At 44.4% G+C, this 25,069-nt stretch overlaps 2 protein-coding genes across 2 annotated transcripts in view; both read left to right on the forward strand.

The window, feature by feature from the left end:
* Positions 1-5,124: 5,124 nt before the first annotated feature.
* Positions 5,125-21,039, forward strand: LOC141727110 (lipoxygenase homology domain-containing protein 1-like). The gene is made up of 4 exons (XM_074532929.1): positions 5,125-5,316; positions 10,119-10,273; positions 13,536-13,696; positions 20,777-21,039. The coding sequence occupies exons 1-4, from the start codon at positions 5,175-5,177 to the stop codon at positions 21,003-21,005; spliced, it is 687 nt and encodes a 228-aa protein (XP_074389030.1). The 5' UTR covers positions 5,125-5,174; the 3' UTR covers positions 21,006-21,039.
* A 1,395-nt stretch (positions 21,040-22,434) lies between these two features.
* LOXHD1 (lipoxygenase homology PLAT domains 1) overlaps positions 22,435-25,069 on the forward strand; it is a 79,708-nt gene continuing 77,073 nt past the window's right edge. The window contains exon 1 of the mRNA XM_005490126.4: positions 22,435-23,386. Coding sequence (XP_005490183.3) covers positions 23,294-23,386 — 93 coding nt within the window. The 5' untranslated portion in view covers positions 22,435-23,293. The remainder of the gene's footprint in view (positions 23,387-25,069) is intronic.

Below are 25,069 nucleotides of genomic sequence, written 5' to 3' on the forward strand. Positions count from 1 at the left end.
CCTCAGCACTGCATTGCAGGAGATAGACACAGAGCATTAGCCTTGAGAAATCTGTGACCTTTAGCTGCCAGATTATAGAAGTGCAAGACTCGGAGTTAGAAAAGACCCATTATGTCATCCCTGCTATCTCCCTGTGCACACAGGACTGTCCCTTTCTGCAGAGATGATCAAAGCTGGCTTCAGCCCCACTTGGGGTATCCATGGTGAAACGTCTCCCAGCACAGCATCCAGAAGCTGCTCCCGCAGCAGATTGCAGCTCCATATGTAGCTTGTGTTTATTCTCTGGGTTTTTTATTCCCTCCTCTCCTTATCTGGAATGTTATCCTGGAAACTGTTGTGCCAGGCCTTGTCCTCCCTGTGCCCTGGGCTTTCGAGAATTTCCAAAGTGCCTGGATACCTCAGGGTGAAGGGATGGGATGCACCCAGCAAGCCCTGGGAGGATGATGATGATGATGGGAATTTGGGGAGATGCCTGGCCTTCCCCAGCAGCCTCAGCCCTAGCTCAGCCACACCTCCCCTGCGTGGTTTCTCCCTGACAGCCCTCTATCAGCATTTAATCCTGGTACAAGGTCCCGTTTCCCCCTCCGTGCATGCTTCACTCCTCCCTTCCCTCAGCAAGGGGTCAGAGAGGCCAAAACACACAGATGAGGGCAGCCTTTGGTGTCTGAATTGCACTTGCAGCTTTCCCCAGGGACAACAGGCTACTCCATCACATGCCATCCACAGATTTTGCTTCATTTCTGCTCATCTAAAACTTGCTGGTGCTTTTCAGAGAGGAGTGATCATGAATATTTTGTATATTATTAAAACAGGGGCAAAACTTTTTCTGAGAGATCCCTCTTCCCCTCCTCCTTTTTTTTTTTTTTTCAGTAGCTCTTGTCTCTTTTTTATACAGTTAAACACTGAGAAGACCAGTAAAAACCTAATTTATATGCATGCCATCATATTTTTATATTCCATTCTGGGCTCTGAAGGTCAAGCTGTGCTAGTGTGGGCTCGGGTGTACTGAAAGGGTTAGCAATTCTCTCATTAGGATTTGTTAATAATTCAGCTGGTGTCTGAGTGAGGAAAGAAAGCTGTTCCTTCTCCTGTAGGTGCAGCAAGGCCTGCAGAAGTGACACACATTATGGTCAATAAGGCATGCAGATGAGGGGCCATCTAGAGGAAATAATGGAACCCTTATATATGCAATATTCTGGTATGAAAACTAATGTAAAGTTGCTGCAGGTGGATTGGACTTATGGTTAAAATGTTGGAGGAAGACTTGAGATAAAAATCTTGCAGATTGGCCACAATCTTTGGGTATGTCATGTAGCATTAAAGAAAGTGTTAGCTGAAGATGTGTCAGATTTAGGCATTTAAATAATTCAAAACCTTTTGGAAAATATCTTTACACTGATACCACTAAGGATATGGTACTTCTGAGTGTGTTTGTCCCACATGGTGCAGCCTCCTTAGGGATGGATGCCTGAGTGGCCTTTGAGACAGCCTGTTCTGCAAGAAGCATTTTTGGGATAATTAGTCCAGTCTTGGGAGGCTTTTTGTCTCAGGATGAGGTGATAGCACGTCTGTGTCCTATTCCAGACATAGATCAGACAAGTTTTAGGAGCTACCTGGAGCTGCATTGCACTGTGCACAAGTAACTGGATACTGACAAAAGGACAGAAGAATATTTCCCTGAATTTATGGTCTTTGAGGCTGGAGTTGTAGGTATTTGAGAAGTGAACTGAAACTACAGTGTTGGATCACACCCCTGCACAACCCTGTTAGTAGAGTGTAACAAGAGAATATGGTTCACCTGAAAAGAGGTTGTTTATGTTTTTTCTCATTTTCTTTTAAATGAAATGGCAGATTTATGTTTCTAGTCTCATTCCTGAACATCATGCAGCAGCTGATTATGTTTGTGCAGAAATGGATTAAAGGTCTTTGAATTTCTTCATCGTACCCTCTCTACCTACCTGGGGAAGCAATGATAATTATGTTTTTCACCAGGTTGCCCTATAAAAATCACTTTTTAAAACAGGTATCTTTAACCTTTCTTTCTAGAAAACCCCTGGTCTCTGTGGATTTGGACAAGTGACATTAAAAATGCAGGAACAGATGCCACCATCTTCTTCCAGATTTATGGAGACAAAGGGAAGTCAGATGAGATGAAGCTAGACAACAATTCAGACAACTTTGAAGCTGGACAGACTGACAAATTCATGGTATGAATCTTCTGCAAGTGGTAAATTTGGCTTGGTATTGTTTTCCAGGGGTTTAGCTTCAATCCTGGGCAGAAAATCACCAGTATGAGATTTTTACTCTATTGGATCTTTCTAAAGTTGAGGAGAAGTCAGTCCATTTGGTGGTGATGCAAATTATTTACTTGCATATGGATATGGCTTGTCTTCCCAAAACAGGGAATAGGCTGATATTTTTGAATTCTCTCTGATTTAGCTCTTAAAAGATGATGTTCAGAGATGCCCTTTTTGTGTGTGCTTTTCTGACTTAGATGTTGCACCCTTTCTACCCATTTACAGATAGAGCTTCCTGATCTCGGCAACTTTTATAAGCTTCGGATATGGCACGAGAAGAGAAGTCCCTTTGCTGGCTGGCATCTGAATAAGGTGAGGGGACAGCAAGGGAAGGTAGAGCTGGAAAGGCAGGCTGATCACAGAGCTCTGCAGTGCCACTCCTGGGTCACTGTGCTCCTCAGCTGGCAGCTGAGCTTCATGTGCAGGGCTCTGTGGTGCCTGCCCTGACACAAGACAAGATAAAATGGTCTAAAGTTGTACCTGAGAAGGATTAGATTGAACATTAGGAAAAATTCCTTAATGGAAAATGTTGTCCAGCCCTGGCAGAGCTGCCCAGAGCAGTGATGGAGCCCCCATCCATTCAAAAGCCGTGTGGATGTGGCACTTGGGGACATGGGGCAGTGTTGGGCTGGGCAGTCCTGGGAAAATGGTTGGACTTGATGATCCTGGAGGGCTTTTCCAACCCAAATGATTGTGTGATTTTGTGTGTGGTAGATGAGAGCAGTTGGGGGATGCAGCTTCCAACAGCTTGGACTGGTGGTGAAAATCCCAATTTCCCACTCTTCCCATGTCAGACCACTGATGTACTCATCTCACTGCTACCAGGGGTTTCTTCCTTGCTCTACAGAAGACTTCCTATTCTTAGACACCACTACTGTACAGAAAGGCAAACCCACTCCTTCTGTGGCTTATTTACAATGCCCATAAGAAAGAACCTGATTCCAGCAGAGATTGCACAGTGTAGCATCCCCTGCCCTGAAGTGCTGACAGCCCTGTGATGGGGCTGAGCCCCTGCAGGCTGGAGGAGGCCACGGAGACTGTGCAGAGGAGAGCAGCCCTGTTCTGTGTGGGAGATGACAAGGGTGAGCTTCTTGATGTCCTTTGCTCTGCCAGCATTGATTACAGTGCTATCACCCCTCACCTGGGTTGTCTGGACAGAAAGTTCACCTCTAAGCTTCACCCCCGCTCCTCCTGAGCAGCTTGGATGGCACTCTCAGCTCTTAGCAAAACACACACCTTGCTCTAGATCTGTAAATAAGTGTGTTGATAAATCACAGTTTACCACTTGGAGCTTTTTCTGGGGCTCCTCTAATGTGCTTTGACAGATCCTGCTCTCCTGCATTGTCATGGAGCTGTGAAACCATCCACTGCCAACACCCATCTCCAGGGGTAGGAGGGCATCAAGTGCTGCTGTTGTCACCACACGGTGGGAGAAGGTGTCTGGCTGGGGTCTTTTATGACAAAGAAATTCCTGGTCAGACTTTGGGCTGCTGCAATCATCCTCATTAGTTTGTTCACACATGATAAGCAAGAATGTTTCTATTTTCCACAGCTGTATATTTACCTGTGGTATCTTATTTTCCTGCAAAAAAATTTTGTTCAGGAAGGAAAAGAACTTATAGTGTGTCTAGGACTCCCTTTTGGCCAAACTGTCTAAGTAAACCTGATTAAGATGCAAGAAATGAATTTATGTTCTTCTTGATGGTTGGATTCATTTTAGGCCTTTTTCAAACTAAATGATTCCATTACTTTAGCAAAGTAAGTCTGTCCATACACACCCATTCTGATGTTTTCTGGGTGGATCAGGCTCATGGCACAGGAATCCCATCACTTCTGCACCCATTATAGCATCTAGGAAATTAGATTAAACCTGAATGATGCTTTGTTCCAGTCCTCCCACATTTCATGCCTGGTTTGCTTCATGCTGGGTCAGATTTCCATTCTCTATCACAAGAACCCAGAACAGCCAACCTGGTCAGGCCAAAAGTCCCTTGAGCCCAACATCCACTCTCTTGTGTCACATAAGTTTGTGGTTGTAGAAGTGTAAGAAAAAAGACAACCATTTATAATACTTCCTCCTAACATTCTTTCAGATTTTGACTATTTCCAGTTGGACACTTACTTCCTAAACTGACCTACCAAACAGAAAGCATTTAGCAGGTTTATTTTTCCAGTTATTGGTTTTAAGTTTCCTGCCTCCCCTTGAACATTTAAACATTCAGCAATCTTAATAGCTTTTGGCAAGGACTTCACAGGCTGATTTTGTCCTTTTTTTTTTTTTTTTTTTTGCTTAGAACTTTGTTCCACAGGTGTCATTTGATGCCTTGTATTTCTTGAGGCAGAAGAGAGAACATCTGATCCCTCTCTGCCTTCTCCATTGTCACCTGTGATTTTACAGACCTTCATCGCACCCTTGCTTTACACACTTCAACAGAGCACTGCAGAGCAGCACCTTATTGGCTCATTACTCCTTTGGGAGCTACTGCAGATCTTTTTTCAGGGTTCCTGCAATTTTATTTTTGGGTTTTTTTCCCTCAATGCATTGATTCTCATCAGCAAGAACCCACAGCACAAGCCCCATCCCAGATTTGCTCCTTGGGGTTGTAGAGTGGCACACGGTGAGCCATTTGCAGAGCCCCAGAATCCCTCAAAAGTTCCTCAATGCCATGGAATGATTGGAGAAAGGAGGAGTGAAAAGCCATCAGTAGGGCAGACTTTTCTCCATGCATCACTACAGTGCACAGCCTCCACGGTCTCGTTATTAATGTGTTTTATTTCTCTGCTGCTACCTAATCTTGCCTCCCTGGCAAAAAACCTGTCAGGATCTTGTTGCTTTTTTGCCTCTGAGCCTCTGAACTCACGCGGTGTTTTGGTTTAATGAAGGTAACTCTGCTGAAAACGCTGACAAAAGAAAAATACTCATTCAACTGCGGCCGCTGGCTAGATATAAATGAAGAGGACAATGAGATCGTGCGGGAGCTCCCCGCCGAGGGATCTCTGGTGACTGAAGTCATGCCAGGTGAGAGCCACGGGCTCTGTGCAGAGGCTTGCTTAGGACCTGAATAGAAAGAAACCCTCTTTGTGTGAGAGATGCACAGGCAGACTGATGCAATTCAATTAACTTCTCTTTCTGGCACTTTCTCTCTGCAGTATTTTCTGTGCGCATCATTAGCTGCATGAAGCTCAAGAAATCCCAGCCTTTTATTAATTTTTTTTTTTTTGAGGAGCAGATTTCTCTGTGGTGGGAAATGGGAGAGATCTGGCCACAGCACAATCATTTCCAGGGCTTGGGTTTTTTTTAAACTTGTGATTTTTTTTTCAGCCTTCCTTAAAATGTGAAATGCAAGGTTTGAGGAATATTCATGGAAAGCAAGCTTAGCTGAAATGCAGTCTAAAATTTGACAATCATATTTTGGGCTTTAAAGTTTTATTTAGTTATATGCAAATTCATGCAGCTGTATGTATAAATATATAGTAAGTTACACAGCACAGTGGTTAGTGCATATGCCTCTTTCAGTATGTATGAGCAATCCAAACTGTTTATTCTTTTAATTGAACTGGAGATTTAATTAAGGAAAGCTGCAGAACTTTGCCCTGGCTTCCTGGAGTGGCCATTTCTGCCTTGACCTTGTGTCACAAGAATTAAATCTACTTAGAGGGAGAATTTAGAAGAGTAGAACATCTCAAGGTAGCTGGTGGGATTTTTCATCTTTCCACCAAAGCACCCACAGTCTGTAGACGTTAAGTCCCCCATTTTATGAAATTTCTGGTTCTGACATTGATGATCTGCATGCAGTGGAGCAGTTTCTCAGAAAAGGAAGAGTAATTGTAATTGCAGATGTTATTAAAATGTAAATAAACCGGGTTTTGAAATGTATTTTTAATCAGCTGTGGAGAGGGCAGCTCGAATCCTCACTCAGGCACTTTCCTGTGTGGAGAATTTGTGCTGATCAGAGGTGAGATGCAGCATCTCCATGTTGGGCTTGCAGGAGGATTTTGGAGGGAGGGTGGAGAGCACTGTTTCTTGTCCCTTGCCCAAGCTGGAGAAAAGGGGTTCTCTCTCAAAAGTCGGTCTGTGGGCTGGCTCCATGTTCTGATATTTCTTCCTGGAAATCCTTCACCCAATGGGATGGGAGGACAGAGAGGAGGGCATGGTCAGGGGAGGAAGGTGGCAGATTAATATCCACCCAGAAAAACCATGTGATACCTTGAAGGTGAAAAAAGCAGGCAAGACAACCCAGCCTCCTCCATAAAGTTTGGACTCTCATAGGGATGATCTTGAGGGTCTTTTCCATCCTTTATGATGTGATGTCTTTCTGCTTGTGTGATTATAACCATCCCAAGGGGATTAGGCCAGCGGGGGCTGTCTTGTCCCATAAATACAACATGAACAGCCCATTTCTAAGGTCTCTGAGCACTTTTCCCTTTCTAACTCCTCATATCTGCCTGCCACGGCCCTGGATGCTGAAAATGTTGTTTTTCCCACACACACTGCAAGGTTCCCCACCCCTAGGGCCATCTTGGCAGTGGAGGTAGCAGGACAGGGACACTCCACTGCATGATGTTTTTCTTGAAAGGGCCAGGATTTTTACATCCTCGTTTGGAGGACTTTTATGGGTTCTCTCAATGCTTCAGGCCTTTCTGTTTTAGCTTTTCCCCTCCCTGCTTTTCCTAGTGGTGACATGAAAAGCATCCAAGTCAATACACCAGCAGAAGCACCAATTGGAAGAAGTACGAACACCTAAAGTTAACTAAAAGCCTGTCAGAAAAGCAGTACATTAAAAAAAAAAAAGGTGTTTCTGGGGTAATTTCTGTGGTTTCTGTCTCCCCAGTGATCAAGTACCGCATGACAGTGAGCTGCAGTGGCATGGACGCCAACGTCTTGGTGTTCCTCACTGTCTGCCTCATCATTGTGGGGTTGTTTCTGTGATTTCTGTCTTCTCAGTGATCAAATACTTCGTGTGCCTCGTCATTTTGGGGTCATTTCTGCGGTTTCTGTCTGCCCAATGACAAGTACCGCGTGACATTGTGCACAGGTGCAGTGAGAAGCACTGACGCCAATGTCTTCATTTGCTCATCATTCTGGGGTCATTTCTGTACTTTCTGTCTCTCCATTGATCAAATACTGCGTGATGGTGTGCATGGGCACTGTGAACAGCACAGACACCAACATCTTTCTCTGCCTCATCGTTCTGGGGTCATTTCTGTGATTTCTGTCTCCCCAGTGATCAGGTACTGCGTGGTGGTGTGCATGGGCACGGTCAGCAGCATGGACGCCAATATCTTCATGTGCCTCATCATTCTGAGGTCATTTCTGTGGTTTCTGTCTTCTCAGTGATCAAATACCTCATGACGGTATGCATGGGCACAGTGAGCGGCAGCAGCACATACACCAATGTCTTCATCTGCCTCCTCATTCTGGGGTCATTTCTGTGGTTTCTGTCTCTCCATTGATCAAGTACTGCGTGATGGTGTGCCCAGGCACGGTGAGAGGCAGTGGCACGGACGGCAACGTCTTCATCTGCCTCATTGTTCTGGGGTCATTTCTGTGGTTTCTGTCTCCTCAGTGATCAAATACCGCATGACGATGTGCATGGGCACGGTGAGAAGCATGGACACCAACATCTTCATGTGCCTCCTCATTCTGGGGTTGTTTCTGTTATTTCTGTCTCCCCAGTGATCAGGTACCACGTGACGGTGTGCACGGGCACAGTGAGAGGCAGTGGCACAGTCATCAACGTCTTCGTCTGCCTCATCCTCTGCCTCATGATTCTGGGGTTGTTTCTGTGTTTTCTGTCTCCTCAGTGATCAAATACTTTGTGTGCCTTGTCATTTTGGGGTCATTTCTGTGGTTTCCGTCTGCCCAACAATCAAGTACTGCGTGACATTGTGCAAGGGCATGGTGAGCGGCACAGACACCAACGTCTTTGTGTGTCTCATCATTCTGGGGTCATTTCTGTGGTTTCTGTCTCCCCAATGATCAAATACTTCATCTGCCTCTTCGTTCTGGGGTCATTTCTGTGGTTTCTGTCTCCCCAGTGATCAAATACCGCGTGATGATGTGCATGGCACGGTGAGAAGCACGGACACCAACATCTTCATGTGCCCCATCATTCTGGGGTTGTTTCTGTTATTTCTATCTCTCCAGTGATCAAGTACTGTGTGACAGTGTACACGGGCACAGTGAGAAGCACTGACACCAATGTCTTCATTTGCTCATCATTCTGGGGTCATTTCTGTGGTTTCTGTCTCTACAGTGATCAAATACTGCGTGATGGTGTGCATGGGCACTGTGAGCAGCACAGACACCAACATCTTTGTCTGCCTCATCGTTCTGGGGTCATTTCTGTGATTTCTGTCTCCCCAGTGATCAGGTACCGCATGACGGTGTGCACGGGCACAGTGACCGGCAGTGGCACAGACATCAACGTCTTCATCTGCCTCATCATCTGCCTCATGATTCTGGGGTTGTTTCTGTGTTTTCTGTCTCCCCAGTGATCAAATACTTTGTGTGCCTTGTCATTCTGGGGTCATTTATGTGATTTCTGTCTCCCCAGTGATTAGGTACCGCGTGGTGGTGTGCATGGGCACGGTCAGCAGCATGGACGCCAATATCTTCATGTGCCTCATCATTCTGAGGTCATTTCTGTGGTTTCTGTCTTCTCAGTGATCAAATACCTCATGACGGTATGCATGGGCACAGTGAGTGGCAGTGGCACATACACCAATGTCTTCATCTGCCTCCTCATTCTGGGGTCATTTCTGTGGTTTCTGTCTCTACAGTGATCAAATACTGCGTGATGGTGTGCATGGGCACCGTGAGCAGCACAGACACCAACATCTTTGTCTGCCTCCTCATTCTGGGGTCATTTCTGTGGTTTCTGCCTTCTCAGTGATCAAATACTGCGTGATGGTGTGCATGGGCACTGTGAGCAGCACAGACACCAACATCTTTGTCTGCCTCATCATTCTGGGGTCATTTCTGTGATTTCTGTCTCCCCAGTGATCAGGTACCGTGTGACGGTGTGCACAGGCACAGCGACCGGCAGTGGCACAGTCATCAACGTCTTCGTCTGCCTCATCATCTGCCTCATGATTCTGGGGTTGTTTCTGTGTTTTCTGTCTCCCCAGTGATCAAATACTTCATCTGCCTCGTCATTCTGGGGTCATTTCTGTGATTTCTGTCTCCCCAGTGATCAGGTACCGCGTGGTGGTGTGCATGGGCACGGTCAGCAGCATGGACGCCAATATCTTCATGTGCCTCATCATGCTGGGGTCATTTCTGTGGTTTCTGTCTCTACAGTGATCAATTACTGTGTGATGGTGTGCATGGGCACCGTGAGCAGCACAGACACCAACATCTTTGTCTGCCTTCTCATTCTGGGGTCATTTCTGTGGTTTCTGCCTTCTCAGTGATCAAATACTGCATGATGGTGTGCATGGGCACAGTGAGAAGCACATACACCAATGTCTTCGTGTGCCTCCTCATTCTGGGGTCATTTCTGTCATTTCTGTCTCCCCAGTGATCAGGTACCGCCTGACAGTGTGCACAGGCACAGCGACCGGCAGTGGCACAGTCATCAACATCTTCGTCTGCCTCATCATCTGCCTCATGATTCTGGGGTTGTTTCTGTGTTTTCTGTCTCCCCAGTGATCAAATACCGCGTGACGATGTGCACAGGTGCAGTGAGAAGCACAGACACCAATGTCTTCATGTGCCTCCTCATTCTGGGGTCATTTCTGTGGTTTCTGTCTCCCAGTGATCAAATACTTTGTGTGCCTCATCATTCTGGGGTCATTCTGTGGTTTCTGTCTCTGCAGTGATCAAGTACCGTGTGACAGTGTGCACAGGCACGGTGAGTGGCAGTGGCACAGATGCCAATGTCTTCGTGTGCCTCATTGGTGACCAGGGGGACACAGGTGAGCGCGTCCTCTACAACTGCATCAACACCGTCAATAAGTTTGAAAAAGGCAACGTAAGTTAGCGCAGCGGCGCCTCAACACGGTTTTGTAAATTAATTTCTTTTTTTTTTTTTTTTGAACGTGTGCGTGTAAACTCAGGTGGTTTCCTTGCCAGCTCGTGCTAGGGAAGTGGGGAGAAATGAATCTTGCCGACAGAGCGTTGTAACAGGTTGCAGCTGGAGGGAGGCTTGGGTCGGGGACAGTGTGCCCTTGCTTGATGTGTCCTCATGAAAGAGTCTCTTGGTTTGCTCTCCCAGCTAAGTTCTGACTGCTGAAATTGCATCTTCAGATTGGGGAAGGCTTCCAGGAAATCTTCCAAGAATAAAAGAGAGCCTTTTCCCTTCCATCTAATATAGCAAAAATTTGGCTCCCTGGGGCAAAGGAAGAAAAAAGCATCTTATTTAATGTGAAAGTCAGAACCCAAAGCCTAACATTTTTCCTTTGTAATTCCTCCAGTCTCCCTCAACCATGCTGCACTCAATTTTACGTCTTATTTTCAAACTGATTTTCAACATATTTTTGCCTGTCCATATCCAGAATACAGGGGAGTGGAAATGGACTGAAATGAAGACAGCACTTATTCCCTGGAAAGCTGGAGATAATGAAGAAGTCGAACAGTAGTTAAAGCCCTTGCAGCATTGGCAGTATCAGCAAGCAAATAGTTTGCTGATCTGATCTGATCTGATCTGTAGGGTCAAACTACTTAATATGTATCCAATTTTGGATCTCTAGGGTCCAACTTAGACTGGTAAATTGTAATCAATATCTCCAGAAGGAGATTTTGAGAATCTGATCACAGAACTCTGCAGGTTTCCCATTTCTCGTGTCATTATTTGATTGAAGGTTCAGAGTGGAAAGAAAATGAAGATAAAAGGAGGTCACGTTTTCAAAATAGACCATTGAATTTAGGCTTCTGAAATATGCATTAGCACTTTGAATTTGCCTTTGAGTGTCCAGAATTTCCAATTCTTCACTGAAATCACTGAGTTCGTGTGGACTTTAAAGGAACTTTCATCAAGTATTTCTTGTGCTTTTAAGATCTGTCTGTGGAAACGTGGCAGTGTGAAAGTCCATTCTGCTTCTAAATCATATATATTTGCATAAATGGACTTTACAAACATCTTCCTTTTTTTGCCTATGCATTGACATTATAGATATTTTAGTTTTAAAAAGTATATCCAAGCTGTAAAGGATGGCATTTTGTCATTTGATGAAGCCTGTGTTTGTCAAAATGGTAGCAAAATGAGTTGTGTTTTGGTGCTGAAGATTGTTTCAGTGCTGTTCCAAAGAAAGATGCTTGGTTTGCAGAGAATACAAATATTTTAAACACAGATAATGGCTATTTTAAGGGATGTTCCATCCTTGTCCAAGTCCAGGCTGGATGAGACTTGGATCCACTAGGTCTAATGGAAGGTGTCCCTGCCCATGTCAGGCCCCTTTAAGGTCCCTTCCAACCCAAACCATTCTGGGGTTCCGAGATGACTCTATGACATTTAGTCACAAAAATACATTGTAGGCTAACTTGCATGAAGGAGGATAAAAAGGGAAAAATAATTTTAGCAATTAAATTGTGGTTAATAGTATGCAGATGACATAAACCAAACTGGAGCCTTTTAGAGGAAAACTGCTCTCCTGGCATGAGGAGCTGAACACTGGTGAATGAATGGGAAGTTGTTTAAGAATTGATCCTGACAAACTTAGAGCTCATATATTCAAGAAGCTGAATGAGTATATCTACACTGATTAACTCAGATGCCCTGTTAAAAAGAAATGTTGCTAAGTCAGTATGGTCTCTAATCTACAGCCACTTAAACCAATAGAATGTTGATTACCAATTTGGCTTAAAAAGTTTGCCTGCAGATGCAAACTAACAGCCTGTGTAGAAAGTAAGATTTAAAGATGCCTCTAAATTAAGTGTTTGCCCTGTTGTGGCTCCAGTTAGTTACTTACTCATTAATTTATATCAGCCATTAATAAGTAAGGTGAGCATCAGGACTAATGAATTAAATTATATTGACTTGGACTGAGTCAGTGAGGTTTTGATGCCTTAAATCCCCAATTCAGCAGTTTTGAGTGTGTAAGTAGCATTGACACAGGTAAGCCCATCACTAACACTTTAAGCAGTGGCAAAATTCTTAGCTGTCTTCATTCTAAAGGTGACTTTGGAGTCCTGAATGATGACATAATTATTATGTTATTTAATAATTGATATTATTTAATAATTTTCAGTATTTGCATAAACACTGCCTTGCCACCATGCTTCCTGGGAGCTAGCTGGATACATGCTACCACCACGAGTGCTTTTGGGACACAAAGAGCAACCAAAAGAGAGTGGTTTTCCATCTCTTAACTAGGCAAAGCATCTCAGATGGCCACCAGAGCAGTCATGCCTCCTTGTTGGGCTACACACTGCAGATATGCTGTGTGTTTACACCCAGGATTTACCATGCTAGTGCCATGTGTGTGCATCTGTACATGGGCCACAGATACTTTTGCCTGGCCTGATTCCCAGAGGAGTAACTTGCTCTCTTAATGCCTTTCTCTTCCCTCATCCATCAGGGATTGTTGGTGCCAGTCAGCTCTTGGGTAACAGAGCTCTGTTCTTGAGGGGCCATCCCTTGAGCTAACCTGTAGGTTGGTTATTTGAGCCTATTTCCAGGAGGGAAAAAAAAAAGATATTAAATCCGTGTCTCTTGTGGGGTGTCAAAGGTATTTATCTAGTGGGTTTGGTTCACACCACCCTCGAAATACAACTCATGGAGCAGCTGGAAATATCCCTGTGAAGCTCTGCCCATACTGGCATGCCAGAAAATTAAAGGGGTTTAAATTGTGCTGGCTAGTCAATGCTGTCTGACTTTAACACAGTGTGATGACTTTGAGCTGTGCCTCCAAACACCTCCATAGATTTGGTTTGGAGTGACCTGCTTCTTGCTGCTCAGAAAGCTTATATCTGAGCAGGGGTTTGAACTTGGATTTCCTGCCTCTCTGTGTGAATTTCTTAATAATCAAATTCTCCTTTTTTACAGCTCTGGAGGGCGTGCAATGACATGGCAGATTTAAAATGCTGGGGGATCATATATTTACAAATCTAACCTTACGCATCTAGCACAAATATTCTTTTTATTCTTTGGTAAATTCGTACTTTCTCCTTCATCTTGTCAAGAATTTTCTTGCAGCATGCTGATGATGTTGGTTTCATTGCAATAATAAATTTGAGATGTTTGTGTGCTTTTAGGGAGAAATATTGCCTTACCTTTTTTATTCTCCTCCTCAAAGGCTGATGAATTCTTCATTGAAGCAGTAACGCTGAAGCAGGTGAGGAGGGTGAGGATAGGGCATGATGGCAAAGGAGGAAGCAGTGGCTGGTACCTTGCCAAAGTGATAGTGAGGGAAGAAGGACAGCCAGAAAGTGAGGCTGTGGAATTCCCCTGCTACAGGTACTGGAAACAATGCTTGCAAATTAAGTCTCTGTCTCTGCATTTGCCAGACTTTGAAGAGCCTAGCTGTTGGTCCATGACTGGAATTTTCTGAGCACAGCTTAATCCTTTTTATTTATTCATATGTTCATTTATTTTTTTTGCTAAGCCTGAAAGCAAAGAGTGTGTTTTGGGAGGTTTAAGATACAGTTAACTCCCCTCACCAAATGACCAGCAATCTGGATTGTGAATTCTCAGCAATTAGCTCAGTAATGCAGAGAATTTCCAAAAGACAAAACACAACCTTCCAGTACCACACCCAGTGTCACTGCAATTGCCTGCTGCAGAAACACACTCTGCAATGTGCTGGTGTTACTGCATGTAACGAGGTTCTGGTCCCTCACATGCACATCCCATCTTTCTCACAGCAATGGGATGCTATTTTTGTGTTGGGAGCATGCAAAATTATTATGCTGCCATCTCGAGAGCTCCTTGCATGAGGGGAGATGCACATCTTGCAGACAGAGACAGTGTTAGGGCAGAGGGCTGTGGCTTACCCCTGTGGGTGAGTTATAAGTGTAGTCTTCTCTTCCCTAGACAATCCAGTGGCCAAAAGAAATGTGCTGTATTGAGGCTGCCTGTGGGGAACAAGATGCATGATCTGTCCTGGCACTAACCGGGGTCTGCCTCAACACTGCAGCACAAACTAGAGAGAACTGGGTGCAAACATTAAAGATTAACTCCAGTGCAGTCCCACTCACCCTCTCAGGAACGCCCATCCTGTAGGAGGGACATCCAGTGAGCTCCGTTTAACAACACATGTATCTGTTCTAAAAAATCGTCTCCCAGGGACAAGTGGAATTGTAAAGCGCAAACACAATTATTTTTAAATTGAAGACAAAGGTAAAGCCCCTAAGCTGGTTACTTGTCTCTTTGAAAGCGCTCCTCTATAATGAGGGGAGCCAAATACAAAGCGGGAGCCAAATACAAAGCAGGAGCCAGCCCCAGCCTCTTGGCATTGCTAAAGCCTCATCACATCAGAGAGCAAAGTCACTGTGGAGACAGCACGGAGCAGCAGACACAATGTCATCTTGGTTGTGAAAAGCAAGCCACTCTCTCCCTTCTCAGAGAACAAACAGCCACATACTCATTGCTGCCTTTTGATCATATTTAACAACCATATGTTTTACTGAGTTAAGCAGGCAGGCTAGACAGGTTTTTCCTTGGACACGAAGTGTCCATGTTAAGGGCTGTTTTGCTCAGGCTCCTCAGAGATATTTCTGTGTCTAAGTGCACACAGCAGCTGGCTCATTTTAGAGATTTCCTTTTTGAATTGTATCCTTATGTGACTGCTAAACTGGGTGTCTTCCATCAGCTCGGAGTGACTCCTTTCCCCTTCAGTTTGCACCTCTTGATCAGAAACACCAGCGGGCATTCCCCTCAGGCCAGGGATGGCAAAAGGACAGAGAGAAAAACCCAAGCTCTTATCCCCAAAAACATTCATGGTGTACGTTCAGGCTTCAGGTCACCAAGCGACGGAATTCCACTCTTCTTATCTTTCTAAATGTCTCTTTTCCCAAGTGACACCAGCGTTGGCTCTATTTGCTGTCCTTGTGCCAGCATTATCTCTTTCCTCTCAGATTCAGGAGGTGACATGACTGATCGCCACCAAGCACAGGGACAGCTGCTCCCTCTCTCTCCCTTTGGTGCCCGTGTCTCCCGGGAGGCTGCGGCACCATCGCAGTGTACGGGTGTCGTCATGGACTCTGCAGAGATCTGAGGGCAAAGGTGCTCACCCACTGCATCCTCCAGGGGAGGGATAGACACTTCCATGGCCTGCAGCGTCTGGATGTTGCTCTCCACTCCTGTGGGCCAAGGACAGCTTTATGTCCTCGCTGCTTTGGCAGGAGCTCAGGGAGTCCTGCTCCACCCGCCTCCGCAGGGGCAAGAGGTTGGGAAAAGGGTTTTCCAAGAAGAGGAAATGCAAGTGATGTTAGTTAGACACTCCATCCAAGGGGAGTGCCAGGCAAGATTCTCTTTCTGCTTACTGCTGTTTGTTGCTTGTTGAGACATGTTGTTCTCACTGCCTTTATCTCTAAGACTTGATTAACTTCCACTCTTCCACACAGTGCAATTGCATGGTCTGGAGAAAACACCTTTTGCTGCTGGGTTCATGCTGAAAGCTACTCCATTGACCTTGTGACACTCAGCTGCTCCTGTGAGACAGCTAGGGAACAAAATGCCTTCCAGCAGAAACACATCTAACCTTACAGAAAGCTCCAGAAACACATCTAACCTGTGCAGAAAGCTCCAGAAACACATCTCACCTGTGCAGAAAATGCCAGAAACACATCTCACCTGTGCAGAAAGCTCCAGAAACACATCTCACCTGTGCAGAAAGCTTCACAAGCTCCATACCCCTGTTCAAACCAGGCTGCAACACTCGTGAGGAGCAGACACTCTATCAAAAAGCTGCCTAACAGCTTCCTCTCTAACTGATGTCTTTAACATACCCTTATAGATCTTCATTGCATTGAATTGTTGAAGTCTCTCTGCTGTTGTTATTTACATATTTATATACACGACCATGTTTTGCCTTTTAATTTGAAATCTTTTCTGTGACTCCATAGGATCATCTATCATTTAACAACCACAAGAGCTCTGTGAGAACTATCTTTGTTGTGCAAGGGAGCCAGCAGAGATAAAGAGAAGCTAAGTGGATTAATTGTGAGTTTGTGTCAGATTCAGGAAGAGCATCGAGAAATAACGACTCCCAGGCCTGTGCTTTCAACTCTTTAAACAGCTGGCTTAGAGTCAGTGATTTTTAAAGTGGTCATTTGATCCATGCTTGCAAGAAGTAAATGCAGGTTACTTCCCCAGGCGTTATTTGCAGAATTACTAGTATATCACTTGGATGCAGTACTATTCCTCCCTTACGACCACATGGCATTATAATATCCATGCTTTTAGAAGCTGAATACTGAATCATTCAGTGGCATCACTGAACAGTTTATACCTTGTAGTACCTGGTGTGGTTTAGGTACAGTGATGATGAATACAGCTGCAAAGCTCAAAATTAAAGGGAGTTCAACTTTTGCCTCAGAAATGGAGCCAAACTTTTTCCAAGATCAAAACTGAGTTTTTTCTGGAGTCATTTTCTCCTCAAAGCTCTCTGGAAGTCCAGGAATGGACTACCTGACAGGCTCTAAACCAGCCTATTTTTTATAATATTTATATCCCAGACAGAAATGAATTTTCAATCAGACAAAGTCGTGAGCTCGTGATAGCATAGAATTTTACATGCTATAAATCACTACAACTCCATTGAAATCTTCTGTGACATCATTAATTTTTTTTTTTTCTAAGCATACAGCCCCCACCATCCTAATTTGTCTCCAGCACAAGCATAAGGGAACATTGTTAATTCTCTGAAGAACAACAGACCACAAATGGGATGATGCACTAGGAGACTCCTGCAAAAGAACATTTATTCAATCAAATGCCAAAAAATGTTCATCATACAAAGGAGCCAGAGAAACCTCCTTTTCTTGCCTAAAAATAAACTGAGATGTCTATCTCTTTTTACACATTTTTGTATATAGGTTATATTTAAAGGCACACACAAATACATATGTGCCTCTGAATCTAATGGATGTGTCAATCATTCTAATTGCACTCAAGCTGGGATTCAAATGCCATAAATGATGTCATATTGCATTTTTTTCCAGTGGTCACCTGAATCTCTTATCCTCTAGAAATTCTGAAGTGGCTTTCATGTCATATTTCTGTCCTCTTTGAGTTATATTGGTCATAAAGCATCTCTTTAAACCAAGGATGTGACACAGGACACGGCTACACCCTTGTAAAATCCACAGTGGCATGTCAATTACATTCACTGAACTCATATAGAGCTCTGATAAAATAAAAGATTTTGACATGCCTTTTGTACCAGGGATATGATGGCACTGCACTGAAATATTCTATTTTCTGCAGCCAGATGTGTCAATCCATTTTGTGTTTGGGGTAAGACTATAAACCCCTGGTTTCAATCTGCTGCTCAGTGATATGCTGTTGGAATTACACTGAAGTGAAATTAGGATATTGATGCATATGTAATGAAAGGAAGGGATGCAGGGCATTGCTCATCCAAATATTCCTTCTGTCACTAATCTTCTCTAGAAAATAGTGCTGCTGCCACCCCTGGCTGTTCTCTTGGCTGAAACAGCACAAGGAGCTTTAAAGCCACCTCTGCTGATAAACCTCCCTCTCCCTCCTCCACCAACCTCCCTCTTCCTCTTCCAGTCCAAGATATGCTCCTTCCCTTGCCATCATTATCTACCAACACTGGCAGAGGGAATTTCTTTATCTCAGGGTGTGTTCTGCTTCTCTGATTTGCTTTTCTCCTCTGCCCTCACTGCTGAAGCAGTTAGCATTTGCTGTGCTGCACACAGAGATCTGTTTCTTGTGGGAGGTGTTTTTACCCTGCCACCTCAGTGCAGGAGAGACTCACTCAGATTTATCCCAGATACCCCTAAAATGTCAGCAGTGGCAAAGGTGACAGAAAACAGCAGCATGTCCACTGGCAACAGAAACAGCAGCTTGCAGGGCACAAAAAAGAGAAGGAAAAGAGTACAAGTGTGTCTACCTTGTGAGCTTCTGCCTTCCTGAAGGCTGTGCTGAAATCAGTGGTTCTGGGGTGGTGGCTTGAATTTTGTGGGTCCTCCCAGTTAATATCCATGTACAGAGAAGCATCTTGACTTTTGAGATGACGTGATCCCCTAGCCATTGGATACCTGTCCAAGGATTTGAATCCTCAGCCAGCATCAAGACCTACATAAGACAAAGGTATTAAGGACCAGTTTTAACAGGTAAAATAATCCCGTCCCACCCCAGCCCCAAACTATCAATAAAGACTTCCTTTCTTAAGGCAACATGGTGTCTTAGCATGCTCTTTTTGCAATCTACCCTTGCTCAATTCTTGTCACCAGTTTCATCATCTTCCTCATGGATTTTTCTGCTCCCACTATGCCCCTCGGCCTCCTCTGAGGCCCAACATCACATCAGATGCCCTCAGGTGGTGCTCGTGTGATCATCACATGTTCATGTGTTCTTCATCTTCGTGCTGACCACCTGAGCTTTTAGCCCTGCACAAGGCCACCTGCTTTACTGAGAGAAAGGGAAGAATTTGTGTGAAGTGCACACCCAACAACCTCCCAAAGCTGAGAGGGAAGCTGGGGCTGGAGATGTGTGTCTGTGTGCTGGGACTCCTGTGCACCCCTTTTGCATGAGAACACTGCTGCTCGTGCTTCCAGGCTGGCTCTAGTTCATGTTTGGATTTCGTTCCTGGTGCTGACTTTCTTTTTCGCATGGTTTCTTTGTGCTTATTGTTTTCTTCTGGGTGGGAAAAGAGGGGAGAAGATTGAAAATCTAATATTCCTTCAGATGGATGAAGTGGAGACGTACCATCCTGGGTCTTCCAAAATATCTGGTCCAACTGGTGATGACTTTGAGCTGTGCTGGCTTTTAACCAGCAAGGTGCCTTAGGTTGGGTCTAGCTCTCAGCAGCTTTCTTTGTTCATGTCCCCAAGTCCTGGTTCTGAGGGTCATTTTCAGGTTTCCAGACGTGCTGACTCATTGTCAAGGTCAAAGAGGGAAACTCCCATGGGAGGTGAGCTCCCCTCCTTTTTGGCACACAGGTCAGCCAAGGACAATGTGTGTGTCACAGTGACTCCATGGGAAGCTCACAGGGCACGTGGGCTCCATGTGTTTGTGCAGGAGCAGCTGTGCTCCAGCGCGGCCACCTTTAAAAAGAAACAGTTTCTGGGAATTTGTTTTTACTCCTTCTGCTTCTGGAGCCATTTAAATACTCTGCATGACCCGGCAGAGAGTGCTCATTTGTCCTTTTCTCGCCCCTGCTGGTTTGAAGCAGTATTTTTAGCTGCTGCAGATAGATGTGCACCTGGGAACAATGAGCATTCTGGGAACTGCTCCTGCTCTCGCAGCACCACTGTGGGAAACCTGACCCCAAACAGATGCTTACAGGAATACACTGAGTGCTGCAGCAGCCTGGGTGGGGACAGGAAAGCGACAAACCTCTGCCAGGGCCCTGGCTGCTGTCATGCAGTGGTTGCTGCAGGGCACATGATGGGGTTGAGGCTGTGAATCCTTTACCCTGAGGCTGAAGGAGCAGCTGAGAAGGCTGCCAGGCTAGCACATAGCTCCCCTCTGTTTTGGGAGGGGAATTTTAGAGGGTGACTGAAGAGGAAACTTTTGGAAAGGGCATGTTGTGGTAGGATAAGGAGGAAATTATTTTAAGCTGCAGGAGGGCAGAGAGGTTAGATATTAAGAAGAAATTCTTCACTACCAGGGTGGTGAGGCCCTGGCACAGGTTGCCCAGAGAAGCAGTGGCTGCCCCATCCCTGAAGTGTTCAGGCTGGATGGGGCTTGGAGACACCTGGCATAGGGGAAGGTCCCTGCCCATGGCAGGCAGCTGGAGCTGGGTGGTTTTCAGGGTCCCTTCCAACCCAAACCATTCTATGATTCCATGACTTTCCTTTCAGATTTTTTTCCTTTGAGGTCATGCCACAGTTTGCTTTGTGCCCAGCTCCTCTTCTCAATTAGTCTAGTTGTATCTTTAGAGTTAAGAAACTTTGCAAATCCTTCCTTTTTGCTGGTACCAGCTGCCTGCAGATACCCAGCCCTGAATATGGGAATAACACAATTCATCCCCTCCCTTCAGTAGTAGAGGCTGCAAGTCTTTCTGGTCATCAAAGGTCAAATCTTTCATGACACTAAGATTGCCTGTTCACTGGAATAATTTGTGGTAGTGGAGTTTGTGCTTTTCAGACAGATGGGCATCACAGCAGATGCTTATCTACTGCGAGCAGAGCTCTCACGGTCCCTCTTCTTGGGAAAATGGAGATTTAAAATGTGGCTGCCGTACGGTCTGGTCAAGTCCCTGCAAAGATAACAGAGATATAGAGCCCTCTAAAAATCTATTTTTGACTGTGGATATGGGCTATGTGCGAAGCCAATGTAGATTTTGAAAGGTCTAACAGGTGCTAATTATTCAAAGATAACTTACTTCTGTTTGTAAACCAGATGGCTTGACAAAAATGAGGACGATGGTCAGATTGTCCGAGAATTAGTGCCTGCTGGGGAGTCACCACTGCTGAAAAGTGAGTTTAGCTTGGAAAAAAGGTCTGGGTTTGAGTTGTACATGGATGTGTTGATTTGCTTTATTCTTTTTAATAATTCTTGTCAGTTCCCAGTAAGTCTACTGGGCCTCTTTTGCCATTCTTATGCAAGAAGTTGCAGTAGGTCATGCTGAGAGAAATGCCTCTGACTCTTAAATTCTAGTTTATAAATGGGAAAAGAACATAATTGCAACATTTTATATGCAGAAAGAAAAGGTTTTTAAAGTTGTGATATGTTTAATAACTGCTTTCTTTTATATCTTTCCCTGAAGGATCTTGAATTGCCACTGTTGTAGAGTAAATGCCATCAAATAATGGCATTCTCTGAAGAAAATAACCAAAAATATTATATTGTCCTTTTCTGGAGAACCGGGGCTCCAATGCTACAATTTTCTTTAGAAAATGGTGCCTGCACAGTGCAGGTTGTTGTGTTTAAAAAAATAAATAAAGAGAAGGTCAAAGTTATTGAATTAAATTGTTAAGTATAAAAATGGTGAAATAATCCCATTTGCCTAAGTGCAATTTTATGCCTTGAGTAATCATCTAACAGTGAGAGGGAGGCATACAGAATGTTTTATGCTTACTAGTGTACCTATTGGATCTCTTCTTTTTTTGGTGAATAACTCCAAGGTGTGGCAGCTTCTCCAGTGTGTCCCTAAGATTCTGGACGCATGAATGGATGGCAAGGTCCTTTCTGTGTCTGTGTCTGGATCCTTCCTCTCCTGTCAGGTGTTAGAAGCCCATTGCCTGGCTGGGCACTGGCAGTGCCACTCACCTGTCTGTGTTTTGTGCATCAATCTTTCTCCAGATGTCAGTTATCACATCAGCGTGAAGACAGGAGATATCCCCGGTGCCAGCTCAGATTCCAGGGTTTTCATCAAACTCTACGGTGAAAAAGCAGACTCCAGCAAAGAGTTTCTCTTAGTCTCTGATAATGATCTAGGCAATTATTTTGAACGTAGTCGAGTGGATGAGTTTACTCTAGATATGATGGATATTGGAAAGGTAAGAATCAATTGCAGGTGGCTCTATACTTTGTGCAAGTGCCTGAATTCAGGAGCAAAATAACACTCCATATTGAAGGCGATGAAAGAGCCTTTGACATTCACACTGGATATTAAGAGACACATTTTACATAGATTTTACACCAGTGTATTGTGTATGCTGGCATGCGAGGAGTGTTTTAAGTCTGCAGTTAAATACATGTATAAACTATTTACACAAACACGGTGGGAGAGCACCGTGCCAGGGTATGGAGATTGTTTTACATTAAGCAAATTCCATTGTGTTGGGTTTTTCCCTGCCCTCTGGGTTTTTGTGTGCTTTTTTCCAAAGATCAACCGAATTCTGATTGGGCACGATAACGTGGGTCTGCGGTCCGGCTGGTTCCTGGCCAGTGTCCAGATCACAGTTCCAGTCCAGGGAAGGCAGTACATGTTCCCCTGCAACCGCTGGCTGGACAAGGATGAGGCTGATGGCAGGGTGGAGGTGGAGGTCTACCCAAGTGAGATTTTGCCTATTGAGAAATGTAAGAGAACACGTGCTGCTTTGAAGCTAGGGCTAAATGTGTATTGCTCCCATCCTTCAGGGCAAGGTCACCACTGTCTTAGACATCAAAACCAAAATAATCACCATTCCTATGGGCTTATATTTGTGAGGAAAGTAAAATATTCTCCTCATGTTTTCTGAAAAGAGGTGGAAAAACATTACAGAGATTTTCATCTCCATTTCCTGAGACCATATGAAAAATTTACACCTGGGCAGCACAACACAGCACAAGACAATGTGCTTCTTCACTGCAATATCAGTGGGTTCTTCTGTTTTCTACATTTATCTGCCCCAGTCCTCCTTTCTCTTTATGCACCAGCACATGTCCCGTCCTGTCTTTATTACCCTGTTTCCTGGAAAGGAGAAGCTCTTTGATAACTAAGTGCCAAATCCCTACTGGCCACTTGACTTTTATCAGTAGACCCATTTTATTTTAAGGCTGCAGTTAAAATTTGCTGTTGGGTCCTGAGTAAGAATGCTGTGGTTTTCCCCTGCTCTCTGTACCTCCCTCCCTTGCACTGTGCTAAGGAGATCATTCAACCATTCTATAGTTAGTCCTGAAACAAAATTCCCTTTTAAGGCTGTGTTTTGCACCCCCCTGACACTGGCTAACACTTGTAAAAGGAAAACTATTAGGTTAGTCCTCAGTGAAGAGTTCTGTTATCTCACATTTAGTTTGGATAAGAGCAAATGGTCGGCTACGTGGACATTTGTTAAGACAAGGTAATTTAATTTTGAACCCGAGCCCCCAGGAATGTTGTTATCTGGGTTTCTCTGCTGATTTAATTGCTTTATTTTTGGAGCAGTGATAAACTATGAGGTGTCTGTAGTCACTGGAAACGTGCGAGCCGCAGGCACCAACGCCAACGTCTTCATGCAGATTTATGGCGAGACTGGCAAAACGGAATTGATCCTCTTGGACAACAGATCCAACAACTTTGAAAGGGGAGCCACAGATATCTTCAAGGTATGATGGAGGGTGTCACTGCCACTTCTAAAAGGGGAAAGAAATTATCAGCCAAAGTTGAGACATCAAAAGAGTAACTGGCCCAACTACACAAAAAAAAAACTTTTCAAGAAAATTGCAGGTCTGGCAGTGTCTACTGTCCTCTGTTTTGGAAGGCTTTTTTACTAGCAAAGATGTCATTGAAATTTATTATCAAATAGCAGTATTTGTTTGTATATACTTTCAAAAGGATATTAAAAGACTTCAAACTTTGGGCTGGCAATAGCACGTTGCCCAAACTTTGAGCGGTGTGTTATTGCCAGTTCTCGTTGTGTAGCTGGGGGAAAAAGAAAACACCTTTGTATGAGACCATAAGGAATCCCAGGTTTGCCTGTGGTCACACACACCATTAACTACAGGTACAGATGTCAGCCCTGCAGAGGTTTGCAGCTGTAATTCCTGAGAATGTGTGAATGCCCCATGGATTTTACAGTGCATGTAACACTGTCCCAGCACACACTGCACAGCCCTGACACTCAAGGACTGTGTGCACAGCTCAGTCCTACAGGTATCAGGATGGTCAGAATTCAGAGCTTTTTAAAAATTCAGGTTTATACTGCAGAGCCCACACCTTTTTCTGAGCAGCCCAGCAAAGGGAGTGTTTAGAGGGGTGAGGAACCTCCAACAAAACTCTAGGGAGTGAGCCAGGAATTGGATAATCTAGCAAGATAATCCTGGGTTGATGAGGCTGCCCAGCAAGCATGGATCACAACATGGTCAGGATCCTCTCCTTTGGGACCAATGTTCCCTTCTGCCTTGTTAGCTTGGGGTTTCTGCCCAGAGGAACCACAGTTTGCAGGACAGGAATGGTCCTGGCACCTGCCCCTGATGTGGGATCAGAGCAAAGACAGGGTGCTCTGCCAGAGCCACATCCTTCTGTGGGGAAGGACAGACCAACATCTGGACAGTGAAGCAGGGAGTGCAGGTGGAAGCTGGATTTAAGGCACATCTGCCACATGTCCTCACAGCAGTGCCTAAGTGTTCTTGTAATTTGCAGCCCCACAGAGGCTGGATCCATCTCAGCACAGTTAAGCTTGCAAAAAATTGCTGAAGCTGCCCTGAATCATCAAGACTGGGATATCCTTCCTCCTGTCAGTGGCCAAATGGAGGTGCCTTTGTCCACAGTTTCACCAGTTTTATACTGTGTGTTTTTGAGATCAGTTCACCTCCTCCTGCATCCTTTTCTTGCGTTACCAAATGGAGTTACTGATGTTTATCTATTTTTAATGAGTTTTTGGGGATTTGAAATGAATAGTAACTTATAAATGTTTGCTTTTTAAAAACTCTCTATAATTTTAAGATTAGGTTTCTCTGATTTTAAAGGAAATAAGCTTTCTAAAATTTATGAGTAAGAGCTATTAGCCAATATAAGATTTATAATAAAGCCATATGTACAGTGTTCTGTTTACATAGCTTTGCTTATATCCTCTCTCTGATATTTATTGCAAGATTTGAAAATTATGCCCATTTCTGTGATTTTTTTATAAGCATACAAGGCAGAAGCTCTAGAGCATTAATAAATAGATCGTCTATCTCTTTCACTATATGAATGTTTACAAAAAGACACAGGCAAAAATAAGATTCTGTGAGCTACGTGATAATAGGAAATGCCATCAGTCATGGACAAGGCATGCAGGATGATTA

Source organism: Zonotrichia albicollis, chromosome Z, assembly GCF_047830755.1.
Source record: "Zonotrichia albicollis isolate bZonAlb1 chromosome Z, bZonAlb1.hap1, whole genome shotgun sequence".
Lineage (NCBI taxonomy): Eukaryota > Metazoa > Chordata > Aves > Passeriformes > Passerellidae > Zonotrichia > Zonotrichia albicollis.

Excerpts from the sequence above, each read along its gene's own strand:
- LOC141727110 (XM_074532929.1), top strand. The coding sequence starts at position 5,175 with ATGAAGGTAACTCTGCTGAAAACGCTGACAAAAGAAAAATACTCATTC. Across the intron at positions 5,317-10,118 it reads GGTGACTGAAGTCATGCCAG|TGATCAAGTACCGTGTGACA; the intron begins GTGAGAGCCACG and ends CTGTCTCTGCAG. Across the intron at positions 10,274-13,535 it reads ATAAGTTTGAAAAAGGCAAC|GCTGATGAATTCTTCATTGA; the intron begins GTAAGTTAGCGC and ends TCCTCCTCAAAG.